General features: G+C 37.3%; 1 protein-coding gene across 4 annotated transcripts in view; it reads left to right on the forward strand.

Moving 5' to 3' along the window:
- The window catches only part of LYST (lysosomal trafficking regulator), a 188,280-nt gene that overhangs the window by 138,260 nt on the left and 36,710 nt on the right, over positions 1 to 13,310 (forward strand). For all 4 annotated transcript variants that reach the window (XM_016188071.2, XM_060191968.1, XM_060191966.1 and 1 more), the window contains 6 exons: positions 499 to 644; positions 737 to 833; positions 1,787 to 1,848; positions 4,145 to 4,200; positions 9,617 to 9,769; positions 12,798 to 13,042. In XM_016188071.2, the coding sequence (XP_016043557.2) occupies positions 499 to 644; positions 737 to 833; positions 1,787 to 1,848; positions 4,145 to 4,200; positions 9,617 to 9,769; positions 12,798 to 13,042 (759 nt within the window). The remainder of the gene's footprint in view (positions 1 to 498; positions 645 to 736; positions 834 to 1,786; positions 1,849 to 4,144; positions 4,201 to 9,616; positions 9,770 to 12,797; positions 13,043 to 13,310) is intronic.

Here is a 13,310-nt window from a genome sequence, read left to right on the forward strand (position 1 = left end):
ACAAGCTGAGATAACATAACTTACTATGAGTGTGGCCCAGGTTCCAGTCCAGTCCAAAAATTATATGGGAGGCATTGTGGCATTGGAGGAAGTTCTGATGCTGTGCATGTTTCCCCCTCCTCTCTCCTCCCCTCCTCCCAAACCCCCACCGTGTGGTGTGTGTGTGTGTGTGTGTGTGTGTGTGTGTGTGTCTGAATGAAAATGTTACCAGAACATGCACAAGGCCTTGGCTTGACAAAAAGAATTGACAGATAAAAGAAATAAATAGTAAAGCTTGCTCCAGCAAGGGATTGGGAGACTGGGATTCAGGAGCAAACACTTTTTAAAATATATAAACTATCTTTCCATATTCTGAGCATTCATGCCCTGGTCAGATTACATAAGTGGTGGGGGGTATAATTAAATAGATTGGCTTTTATTATTCAATGTATGTAATTTTTTAAAAGCTCTAAGTATTTCAGATTACCACTTAAAACTTCTTTTTATTTTAACCTACAGAGCTGTTTGGTATGACCCTATCTACTATCCAACTTCATGGCAGTTGGATCCAACAGAAGGTCCAAATAGAGAAAGGAGGCGTTTACAGAGATGCTACTTAACTATTCCAAATAAGTATCTCCTTAGAGACAGACAAAAGACAGAAGGTAATAATGGCTTTTTCATGCAATATCTAATTAGAGCAGATAACTATAGTCACCTGGCTAAGATCCTGTATATATACTTTTCCCCTCAACAGATGTAGTCAAACCACCACTTGCTTATCTATTTGAAGACAAAACTCATTCTTCTTTCTCCTCAACTGTGAAAGATAAAGCTGCAAGTGAGTCTATAAGGTAAGTTGGGATTCAAAATCCAAAAGTTGTTCTCTTTTGTTGGAATTAAAGATTTTAATAGTTTATTTTAGTACTTACATGATACTTGTTTTTAGGTAATGTTGACCATAGGACAACCCTAAATATGACTCAAAAGAATATAAGATTGAATGATCAAAATCCTAAAGGGCAAGACATTTTCATAGCAAAGATTCATTAGACTTCAATCATTATATTCTGAACCTTGTTTGAATACATATAAATTTTAGTTGGACCTTTTTTTCTGCTCTGGGAAATAGACTTGTGACAGCATAAGAAGAAATCTAGTGTAGTGACTAAAGGCTAAAATTCTAGTTCCTCCTCTTATTGTCTGATTTGGGGCAAAGTATGTAGCCTTTCTCAGTTTCCTTATCTGTTATATGAGGAAGATTAAAATACTCTAGGCATTATAGCATGGTTGAACATCATATGGGTCTATATATGTTAACTGATGGCAGTATTATCATTATTATTGTTGACAATATCGTTATTGTCATGTCCATTTTGTAGATGAAGAACTAAGATTCAAAGAAGAAAGTGGCTTAACCAAACAATAGAGGAATTTTTCTGACTCTAGATCACCTTTATTCCTAGGGTACAGAGCTTTGTTTATATATTTAAAGTTTCAAAAGCATGAGCTAGCATTTGCTTATTTACTAGAAAATATAAAAATATTGAAGTCTCTTAAGTGCATGCCTGTAATGCCTATATTCTGTATAGAGGGTATAGGGATTATTAGCTTTTTCTAAAAAAAACAAAAGTCATTTTCTACTAAAATATTTAATGAGGTAATATTTCATGTGAGATTTGGCATCTCATGCTTCTGAAACTATAGTCTTTTTTGCTGAAATCTTTTACTAGATAAAATAAGATTTATATTCTCTGAGATTCATCAGAACATTCAATTATTATGACATTGAAATGTGCTTTGACAGAGTGAATAGAAGATGTATCAGTGTTGCACCATCTAGAGAGACAGCTGGTGAACTGTTATTAGGTAAGTCACATTTTGGGGAGCTTCATCCCTACCTTTTTCCATTCTTTGATAATTTCAAGAAGTGTTTTGACATACTGTTTCAAAATCAGATAAAATGACTAAGTTATTTTTTCTTAACAGTAGATACAAGGCTTATGAAGATGAATTCATGTCTTATTTTCTGAAAAGCCCATGAATACCATTTTAAAAAACTTAATACCATCTTAATCTTTCTAAATTTGACTTGCTTCATCAAGACACATTTTTATATTTAATCATTCTTCTTATTATATTGGATTTTCAGAAATGTCATGACATATCTTTTTTGCAAAAATGTGTCATGACTTTTCCAGTTATCCAGCATATCAGTTTTACTTTTTAACATGAAAAATAGCATATGTCAACTATTGTAATCATCTTGAGGTTACTCACAGCTTTTATTCTTTTTTTAAAAAAATTTTATATTTATTTTCCCTTTTGTTGCCCTTGTTGCTTTTTATTATTGTTGTAGTTATTATTGTTGTTGTTATTGATGTCATCGTCATTAGATAGGACATAGAGAAATGGAGAGAGGAGGGGAAGACAGAGGGGGGAGAGAAAGATAGACACCTTCAGACCTGTTTCAATGCCTGTAAATCGACTCCCTTGCAGGTGGAAAGCCAGGGGCGTGAACCAGATCCTTGTGCTTTGCACGGTGTGCGCTTAACTCGCTGCACTGCTGCCCGACTCCCTCACAGCTGGTATTCTATATTGTGCTTATATTAATTGACAGTACTGTCAATTCTGGGATACCCATGTAGTTATACCTTATGAGAAGTTTTTCCAGGGTTGGGTGGTAGTGCGCCTGGTTAAGCACACATATTATCATGGGCAAGGACCTCAGGTTCAAGCCCTCACTCCCCACCTGCAGGGGAGTGCTTCACAACTGGTGAAGCAGGTCTGCAAGTGTCTGTCTTTCTCTCTCCCTCTCTGCCTCCCCACCCCCTCTCAATTTCTCTCGGTCCTATCATCTATAATATAAAAAGAAAAGAAAAAAAAATTGAAAAACTGGCCACTGGGAGCTGTGGATTCATAGTGCCAGCACAGAGCCCCAGTCATAACCCTGGTGACAATAGAAGAATAAGAAGGAGAAGGAGAAGGGGGGGGGTGGAGAAGGAAGAGGAAGAGGAAAGAAAAATTTCCTAAAGATGTAAAAGAATGAAGCTCTACTACTTGGTCTCAGTTCCTCTGTAAAGTATCCTGTATGCAAATTGTCTCCAGATTAGGATCGCCACATGGAAATTTGTTATCAATGTATATTCCCAGGGCCTAGACCTGTTGACTCCGAAATGTCAGTGTTTCAGATTGTTAATTGAGCCTAGCAATCTGTATTTTAATGAGCTCACCAGTGATTCTGACACAGCCTCAAATTTGAGGTTTACTGATGTAAACTAAGCCTACAGCTTCCATAGTCTGAGACTCAAGTTTACCAGGACTGAGTCCTCGGACCACAAAGATGAAAACAGTGCTCTTCTCTGAGCCTAGCATGCCAGTGGTCAAGGGTGACCAGCACACAGTATTGTTTGAGCCTCAGGAATCCGGCCCCACCACTTGGGTAGATACAGGGACGTTTTAACAGCCTACACAGCAAGACATTTTGGAGAATAACTTTTAAGGCATATTCTGCCTATGAGTGTTTGTGTTAGCAAAATAATTTAGGACTTCCTTTTTTTCTAAAAGATTTGGTTTGTAGCATGATAGTGATAATAGATAGACAGCATTTTAAACACAGAGTATGCCACTATGCATGCGTATTTGAATAAATACATGTGTACATAAATAATGCATACATGTTTGAATGAGACAATTTATTCCTTTTTAAATTTTTATCTTTTCTAATTTTTCTTTTTTTAGTGTTTTACTTCAATGAGAGAGAGATGGAGGGAGAAAGAGACCAGTTGAGACCAAAGCTCAGCTCTGGCTTATGGTGGTATTTGGGATTGAACCTGGGGCCTTGGAGCCTCAGGGATGAGAGTCATTTGCATTACGATTATGCTGTCTCCCCAGCCCTACTTTTTCATATATTCTAATTCTCACAGCAACCCTGTGAAACATTCCCCTCACCCCTTGTTTAAATAAAGAAACTAAGACAACTAGATGCTGAAAACTTGTTCAAAATCTTGTAAATACTATTCACAAATATTTACTGAGTGTCAGGAACTGTTTTTGAGTACTGGAATTTAATTTCAAGCCAAATCACTTTAGAGATCTTTCTTTTAACCATATGTGGTAAATATGCAAATACATTTAAAAACTCATATCCAATTACTTCCTGCAGGCAAATGTGGAATGTATTTCGTGGAAGATAATGCTTCTGATACAGTTGAAAGTTCGGTGAGTAGAGGCCAGAGTTTGCATTTTTATCACTCATTGTCACTGTGTATAGATTGGTCTGAACTCTAAAAAAGAAGTCCATACCATCTCGTCTGTTTTATAATCTGAGTCTTAATAGCAGCTAGTATTATGTGTCAACTTCTGAAGTGCTATTTTTTAATCAGAAACCTCAGTGGCAGCAGATAACTACTCTCTGCAATTCCTAGTTTATTATGAAGTACATTTAACTTCAAAAAAGTAAAATACTGTATAATTGAATAATGAAAGTAATCCTGATACTCATACAGATTGATAATTTTTATTCTTTTATTTCTTTATTAGGGAAGGAAAGAGAAAGACAGACAGCCAAAACCCTGCTACACTGCTCACAAAGCATCCTTTTTTTTTTCTTTTTTAATTTCTTTATTGGGGAATTAATGGTTTACACTCAATAGTAAATACAATAGCTTGTACATGCATAATATTTCCCAGTTTTCCACATAACAATAAAACCCCTACTAGGTCCTCTGTCATCCTCTTTGGACCTGTATTCTCCCCCCATACTCACCCCAGAGTCTTTTACTTTGTTGCAGTACGCCAATTCCAGTTGAGGTTCTACTTGTGTTTTCTTTTCTGATCTTGTTTTTCAACTTCTGCCTGAGAGTGAGATCATCCCATATTCATCCTTCTGTTTCTGACTTATTTCACTTAACATGAATTTTTCAAGGTCCATCCAGAATTGGCTGAAAACAGTGAAGTCACCATTTTTAATAGCTGAGTAGTATTCCATTGTATATATAGACCACAAGTTACGCAGCCACTCATCTGTTTTAGGACACCTGGGTTGCTTCCAGGTTTTAGTTATTACAAATTGTGCTGATAAGAACATATGTGTATACAGATCTTTTTGTATGGGTGTGTTGGTTTCCTTAGGATATATCCCCAGGAGAGGAATTATAGGATTATAGGGTAGGTCCATTTCTAGCCTTCTGAGAGTTCTCCAAACTGTTCTCCACAGAGGCTGGACCAATTGACATTCCCACCAGCAGTGCAGGAGGGTTCCTTTGACCCCACAACTTCTCCAGCATTTGTTAAAATTTTTTTTGATAATTTTTATTCTTTTGGAAATAACTGATATTAATCAGAAAATGAGAGGTGCTTAATTCAGGTTCCTGTATATTAAGAGTACAGCTTTTTGTCCATTTGAATGAACTTATATGCCATATTGGTTTTGAGCATCTGGGAGGTAGCTCATCTAGTAGAGCATATGCCTTACCATGCACCAACTCCTAGACTCAAGCCCTTAGACCATAGAAGAGTATCTTGAATGGAAACAGGAAGCAGCTCCATGGATGGTGATGTGGTACTGGAGTGTCTTTCCTTTATGTAGATCTCTCCCTCTAAATAATTGTGTGGAGTTGTACCCCTCTTATCCTATGGTTTTGTCAGTGTTTCCTTTTTATAAATAAAAAAAAGAAATTGAAAAAAATTGAGACTAGAAGCCACTTAGCATCATTATGCATACATGAAGTTCTGAGTTCATTCTCCAGTGCCACACTAAAAAGTATGTATGTATATGTGTATAAACTTTATGAAGCAATAAGTACCTATAGTAGGAGGAATAAGGCTTTTTGTTTCAGAAAATTTCTAAAACTGGGCATTTCTAATGCGGTACTTTAAGTTTTGTGTTTTACATTTATTAGAAAATGCATACTTGACTTCAAAGAAACCAAGGAGTAAAAACATTTAGTGACAAATAATGTGTTAGAACTGTGAAAATATTTAATATAGCCTCTAAAATTGTTATTCTCTATGATTTACATGTAAGCTTTTATCCTAGTACAAGCATCAGGTTTTTTCCAAGGTAAATCTATTTAGCAACCAAGGAATTTAATAGTTGATATGTAAAACTACATTTTTCTGATTCCAAAACATGACATTTCCCCCTTTAAAGTTCTCCTGAAAATACTTACATATATATTTTTTATTTTATTTTATTGTGTTTTTACCAGGCCACTGCTCAGCTCTGGTTATGGTGGTACAGGGATTGAACCTGGGGCTTTGTAGTGTCAGGCATGGGAGTCTCTATGTATAAACCATTATACTACCTACTCCTACCCCTATACTTACTTGTTTACTATTGTGAAGAAGTCTTACTTCCTTTTTATTTTGTAGCATTTATTCTTCTTTTGTGATGTTTGTATCTTACATCTTAATTTTGTACAAATACCTGTTGTCTTCTTTACCTAATACAGATTTTTTTTTCTACATAGCACACAGCAATGCTTGCTCAGAGAGGCCTAATTCATACATGTTAACTTGAATGAGTGAATTAACAAGGAGTAATCCACTTTTGATAACAATACTATTACATTTTCATTAAAATACTTAACTTTTAATATTTCCTAACTTTAATTCTAAATGGTAGTTGTCTAATAGTAAAACACACATAGAGCAAGGCAATTCAAATTTAAAATTTTGGGAGCCAGGTGGTGGAACATCTGGTTGAGCACACATATTACAATGTGCAAGGACCCAGGCTCAGCCCCCTAGCCCCCACCTGCAGAGGGAAAGCTTTTCAAGTGGTGAAGCAGTGCTGCAGGTGTCTCTCTTCCTCTCTATTTCCCCCTTCCTTCTCGATTTCTGACTGACTCAATCCAATAAATAAATAAATATAATAAAAAACAAATTTTAAATTTTAAATGAGTGACTAGGAAGATAAATAAAAATAAGATGGTTATTGGGAGTCGGCGATAGCGCATTGGGTTAAGTGCACATGGTGCAAAGTGCAAGGACTGGCGTAAGGATCCCAGTTTGAGCCCCTGGTTCCCTACCTGCAGGGGAGTCACTTCACAGGCGGTGAAGCAGGTCTGCAGGTGTCTATCTTTCTCTCCCCTTCTCTGTCTTCCCCTCCTCTCTCCATTTCTCTCTGTCCTATCTAACAGTGACATCAATAACTAATAACTACGACAACAATAGAAAACAACAAGGGCAACAAAAAGGGAAAAATAAATATAAAAAATAAAAGAAAAGAATAAGATAGTTATTATAATTGAATTCTAAATTTTGCATTACAAACCTCCTGTTAGCCACCACAAAAATCTAAGTACTTATCATTTGCCAAAAGAGAAAATTTAATGTAAGAGAAAAGAATTAGGGTTTATTTGATGGAAATAACTACTGGTTTTAACCTTTAATAGGAGTCTTTCTCTTGATTCAATGCAGCACCAGAAAAGAATACAGGATCTCATGTACTGAGGCCCAATTTTTAATTAACTATTTTTCTGAACTAGAGGGCAAAAATTAAAGAGAGATACCACAGCACCACTCCAGCATCCATGAATCTACCCAGTGCTGTCCACAGTGGTACTGGGTCTCAAATTCAAAGTTTCATACACCAAAAAGACTTGTGCTCTCCTAGACACCATGATTTTTCCACTAAATGCATTGAGTAACAGAATTTATGTATTCAATTGCAATTTTTTTAAAAAAAATCTAGATGTGGCCCAGAAAGTGATGCAGTGGATAAAGCATTGGGCTTTCAAGCATGAGGTCCTGAGTTCAATCCCCAACAGTACATGAACCAGAGTGATGTCTGGTTCTTTCTCTCTCTCCTCCTATCTTTTTCATAAATAAATAAATAATTTTTTTATTTATTCCCTTTTTTGTTGCCCTTTTTTAATTATTATAGTCATTGATGTCATCATTGTTGTATAGGACAGAGAGAAATGGAGAGAGGAGAGGAAGACAGAGAGAGAGAGAAAGATAGACACCTGCAGACTTGTGAAGCACCTGTAAAGCGACTCCCCTGCAGGTGGGGAGCCGGGGGCTCGAACCGGGATCCTTACTCTGGTCCTTGTGCTTTGCACCACCTGCGCTTAACCCACTGCACTACTGCCTGACTCCCAAATAAATTCTTTTCTTAAAAAAAAAAATCTGGATATAGTTTTTTTTTAAAGATTTTTCTTGAATTTATTCTTTAGGAGGGCCTCTTAGTAATGATGAAAAGTATAGGTCTTGGGGCCCCTAGTTTTTTACTCTAAAATGTGAAGTTTTGTTGAAGTAGTCTAGGACTAATGCTGTCAACAGACCCAATCTCCCCATAATCACTTTACTGCCTGTCTTCCTCTTGCTGACCACATATGAAGGCATGGTAACTATTTGGCTATGCTGATCTGAAAGCTTTCATTCACTGAGTCTATATACATAGAAGTGCTGGGTTGGGAGTCGGGCAGTGGCGCAGTGGGTTAAGCGCATGTGGCGCAAAGCGCAGGGACCGGCTTAAGGATCCTGGTTCGAGCCCCCGGCTCCCCACCTGCAGGGGAGTCGCTTCACAGGCGGTGAAGCAGGTCTGCAGGTGTCTGTCTTTCTCTCCCCTTCTCTGTCTTCCCCTCCTCTCTCCATTTCTCTCTGTCCTATCCAACAACGAATTGCGTCAACAAGGGCAATAATAATAGCCACAACGAAGCTACAACAAGGGCAACAAAAGGGGGGGAAATGGCCTCCAGGAGCGGTGGATTCATGGTGCAGGCACCGAGCCCAGCAATAACCCTGGAGGAGGAAAAAAAAAAAAAAAAAGAAGTGCTGGGTTAACTGCAAGAACAGCTCTTCATAGAATCTCCTTTGTCTTGGTTGAATGATTCAGAGACATGAAAATTATATTTCCTAGATTAAGAGTCCCTGGGCCACACAGATAGGTTGATTTATTATCAGATTATATTACCAAATCTATGTGAAGAAAGACCCACAGTTTGGGTTTCTCAGGGAGAATTCTCTCAGAACCTGTGCTGCAGATATCTCTGTTTCTTCCTATCTTTCTCCCTCGATATCCTTCTTTATCTCTCACTGTCCAAAAAAAAAGGAAAAGGAGAAGGAAGAGAAGGATGAAGAAATGACCACTGAGAACAGTGTAGCCAGAGAACCCCATTGATAACATAGAAGGAGAAGAAGAGACTTTAAATTATTTTTTTCTATTTCATCCAACATTTTGAAGTATTTATTAGTGGATTTTCAGAGAAACATTACCTGTCATTTTGGCACAGAATGAAGAATTTCTATATTTTCCTTTTTTTTTTTTATTGCTACCAGGGTTACTGCCAGCACTATAAATCCATTGCTTCTGGAGGCCATTTTTCCTCTTTTTTTCTTCCTTTTTTTTTACTCCTTGTTTCTCTCTTTCTTTATTCCTTCCTTTATTTGATAGAATAGATTGAAATTGAGAGGGGAGGGGAAGAGAGAAAAGGAGAAAGAAAGATACCTGCAGACCTGCTTCACCACTCATGAAGCTTCCCCCTTACAGGTGAGGAGCTTGAACCTGGGTCCTTGTGCATGGTAATGTGTGTGCCTAACTTAGTGTACATGTAAACTTAAATGTTGATTTAAATTATTACTTATAGTCATGTTGAGTAATTACTTTCATCTGTTTCCCTTGTCTTAGAGCCTTCAGGGAGAATTGGAGCCAGCATCATTTTCCTGGACATATGAAGAAATAAAAGAGGTTCACAAGCGTTGGTGGCAATTAAGGGATAACGCTGTGGAAATCTTTTTAACAAATGGCAGAACACTCCTGTTAGCATTTGATAACACCAAGGTACAGCTGACTACATTGATAAATTATCAGTTTGAAATGACTACAGGATCAGTTTATCTATGCTTTTAATGGTTATTTAAAGGCTTAACTTGTTTAAACTAACGTACTGCTTCTGAAACCAAATAAAAATACCTTGTTACTTATTCCTAATTAAGGTAATCCCTTGGTTATATTAAGACTATTTTTGTCCTCAAAAACGATATTAAATTTCAGTTCCCAGAAGTGACAGTATCTGTAAAAAAGCAAATAAATTAATGTGTAACTAACATGAAAGAGTAGTTTAAACTTGATAGTATTTTACTTTTGACAGTCCCTTTATTGATCCCCATATCCCTTCAACTATTATTTTTTCTATTACATAAAAAATTATTAAAATTATTATAAAAACTATTTTTTCTATTACATAAAACCATATGGGAAAAGCTGTGTATATTTGCTACTTCCAACTGTTTTGAATTTTTTTTAAATGCCCAACTCAATTTTTTTTATTTTAATTTTTATTAGTGATTTTACAAAATTATAAGAGACCAAAAGAGAGTAAAAGAGACCACAGCATTGAATCTTCAGTGCCATGCAGGCCAGGCTCAAATATGAGTAGTACATATAGCCAAGCCACATACTTTGCAAGTGAACTGTTTAACCAGTCCCCAAATTGTAAGATTTCAGGGCTATAATTTCACACCCATACATGGTCTGTGTAAGTCACTTCACACTTCACCAAAATCCCCCCATAACTAACGTAGTTCTCAGGCACTGAGAGATAATTTGATTCTTTTTTTTTTTTTGCAAGTTCATTTTGTTTAGTTCTCTATATTCCACATAAGTGAAACCATTCAGTAGTTGTCATTCACTTCTAATTTAGCATAATCAACTTTTGTTCTCATCATCCTACCTGATAATTTCTCTGGTCTGGGCCCCTGGTGACTTCCTTTTTGATAAACCCTATGGTCATATTTCTTAGTCCACATCTTACTTGACCTATTAGAAGCATTTGACACAGCAATTTTCTTTTGTAAAGGCAGTGTGTGTGTGTGTGTGTGTGTGTGTGTATGGGGGGGGGTAGCCAGGGGGCAAGACACAGAGATGACTCAGCAGTAGGACAACTCCTGATTTGCATGCTTGAAACTAAGTTTGATCCCTAGGACCAGTGTACATGCTCACATGTTTGTGTTCTCTCTCTCTCTCTTCCCCCCCTCTCCCCCTCTCCCTCTCTCCCTCTTTCCTCTCTTTCATATTTTTAAAAACTTCTTCACTGGGATATCATTTTCTCTTATATTTCCTTTTACCTCCAGTGAAAATAGTTGTTTCTTCTCAGTCTTGTTCACAAAACCTTTCTCTGTCTCAAACTCATTCTTCAGACCTCTTCTCTTCTTACCCAGTCATATGACTTTAAATAAATAGCATTCCCTATCATCTGACAACTGATAAGTTTATACCACAAAACAAACCTTTTCCCCTAAATGCTACAATCAAATATTTAACTGACTACTTGGTATCTCTATTTGAAGTCATAACTGGCACCTCACATTTCACATTTGATCTTCTCCCAAATAAATAATAACTCCAATCTTTCAATTGCCCAGGACGCAAACCTTTTCTAGTTTCACACTCCTCTTGTTCTCTCTACCCCTACATCTACTTTATCAATTAATCCTATTCACTCTCCCCTCAAAATACATCAAGAATATGACCACTTCCAATACTACCATTCTAGTTTAAGTTATCATTTCTTAGCCTCAGTTATTACAAGCATCCTAATTGGCTTCCTTATTTGCATACTCTCCTTTCTTTCAACTATTCTCAATGCAACAGCTAAAAAAAGTCAGATCAAGACAGTCACCTGTGCCATGCCTTCAGGTCACTTTTTGTGTCAGACTCAGTTAAAGGCAAAATCCTAACAGTAGCTTAGTAAACTGTTGAATGATCTAACACCTTGTCACCCCTCTAACCTTATCTTTTACTATTTTCTCCATCTCTCTGACTCCCCCATCTGTGGGGACTGCTGCTTCAGCACCTTGAGCACATTGATATTTAGGTTCTCAACAAATACTTGTTGCATAAACTTGAGTGCCTCCTTTGTCAAGAGTAGTTTGGGATATAGTTGGTCATAAATTCCATCCCATCATCCTTAGCTTCAGTAATTGTCATTACTCAGATTTAAGCTACAGTTCTTTTTTTTTTTTTTAATAGTTATTTATTTATTCCCTTTTGTTGCCCTTGTTGTTTTATTGTAGCTATTCTTATTGTCATCATTGTTGGATAGGACAGAGAGAAATGGAGAGAGGAGGGGAAGACAGAGAGGGGGAGAGAAAAGTAGACATCTGCAGACCTGCTTCACTATCTGTGAAGCGACTCCCCTGCAGATGGAGAGCTGGGGGCTTGAACCAGGATCCTTATGCCGGTCCTTGCGCTTTGTGCCATGTGCACTTAACCTGCTGCGCTACTGCCCAACTCCCTAAGCTACTGTTCTTAAACACCATATGATAATGCCTATTCCATTAGTTATAGTTATATTTTCTCATTCTTCTCATTTAATTTTAATCACAGTTCGGAGTATTCTTAACTATGACTCTTCTTCCTATACAGACTGTTTCTTAGGCCAGAGAGATAATTCATAGGGTAGGGCACATACACTGCCATGCACATTCTTTCCTGTGGATGCAGCCCAAGTTCAAGCCCCAGCACCATATGGCAATGGTCTTGTCTCTCCCTCTCTATCTCTCCATCTAAATGAAGGGATGGGAGGAAGCCCAGATCATCATGCGTGTATGAGGTCCTAATTCTGAAAAAGGAAAGAAACCACACTGATTTTCTTACTAGATTTCTCTAGCAGCAAAGCATAGCAGTAAAAAGAAAAATCTTGGAGGGAGACATAAAGTTGAGTCTCAGGTCCCCACCAGTTAATGATTTTCAGCTGAAATAATTTTCTTCAGATTGAGGTTTATAGCATGCCTTTGAGAGCATGAGTACTTTAGAGAACTGTCATAAGCCTAAAAATCAAATATGTTTTTCCCTACTTCTCTTATAGGTTCGAGATGATGTGTACCACAGCATACTAACAAATAACCTTCCTAATCTTCTGGAATATGGCAACATTACTGCTCTGACAAATTTATGGTATACTGGACAAATTACTAATTTTGAATATTTAACTCACTTAAACAAACATGCTGGCCGATCCTTCAATGATCTCATGCAGTATCCAGTCTTCCCATTTATACTGGCTGACTACATTAGTGAGACCCTTGATCTCAGTGATTCATCCATTTACAGGTAAGTGTAAAAAAAAAAAATAGAGGAGTCCTTGGCTAGAGAAACAGCATAATGGTTATGCAAAAAAGACTCTCATACCTGAGGCTCTGAAGTCTCAGGTTCAATCCCCAGCATCACAGTAAGAAGCTAGAGCTGAGTAATGCTCTGGTGTTTCTGTCTCAATCTCTCTCTCTCTCTCTCATTAAAAGAAAATAAATAAGGAGCCGGGGGTAGTGCAGTGGGTTAAGTGCACATGGCACATGAGCACAAGAACCAGTGTAAGGATCCT

This window comes from Erinaceus europaeus, chromosome 6 (genome assembly GCF_950295315.1).
Source record: "Erinaceus europaeus chromosome 6, mEriEur2.1, whole genome shotgun sequence".
Classification (NCBI taxonomy): domain Eukaryota; kingdom Metazoa; phylum Chordata; class Mammalia; order Eulipotyphla; family Erinaceidae; genus Erinaceus; species Erinaceus europaeus.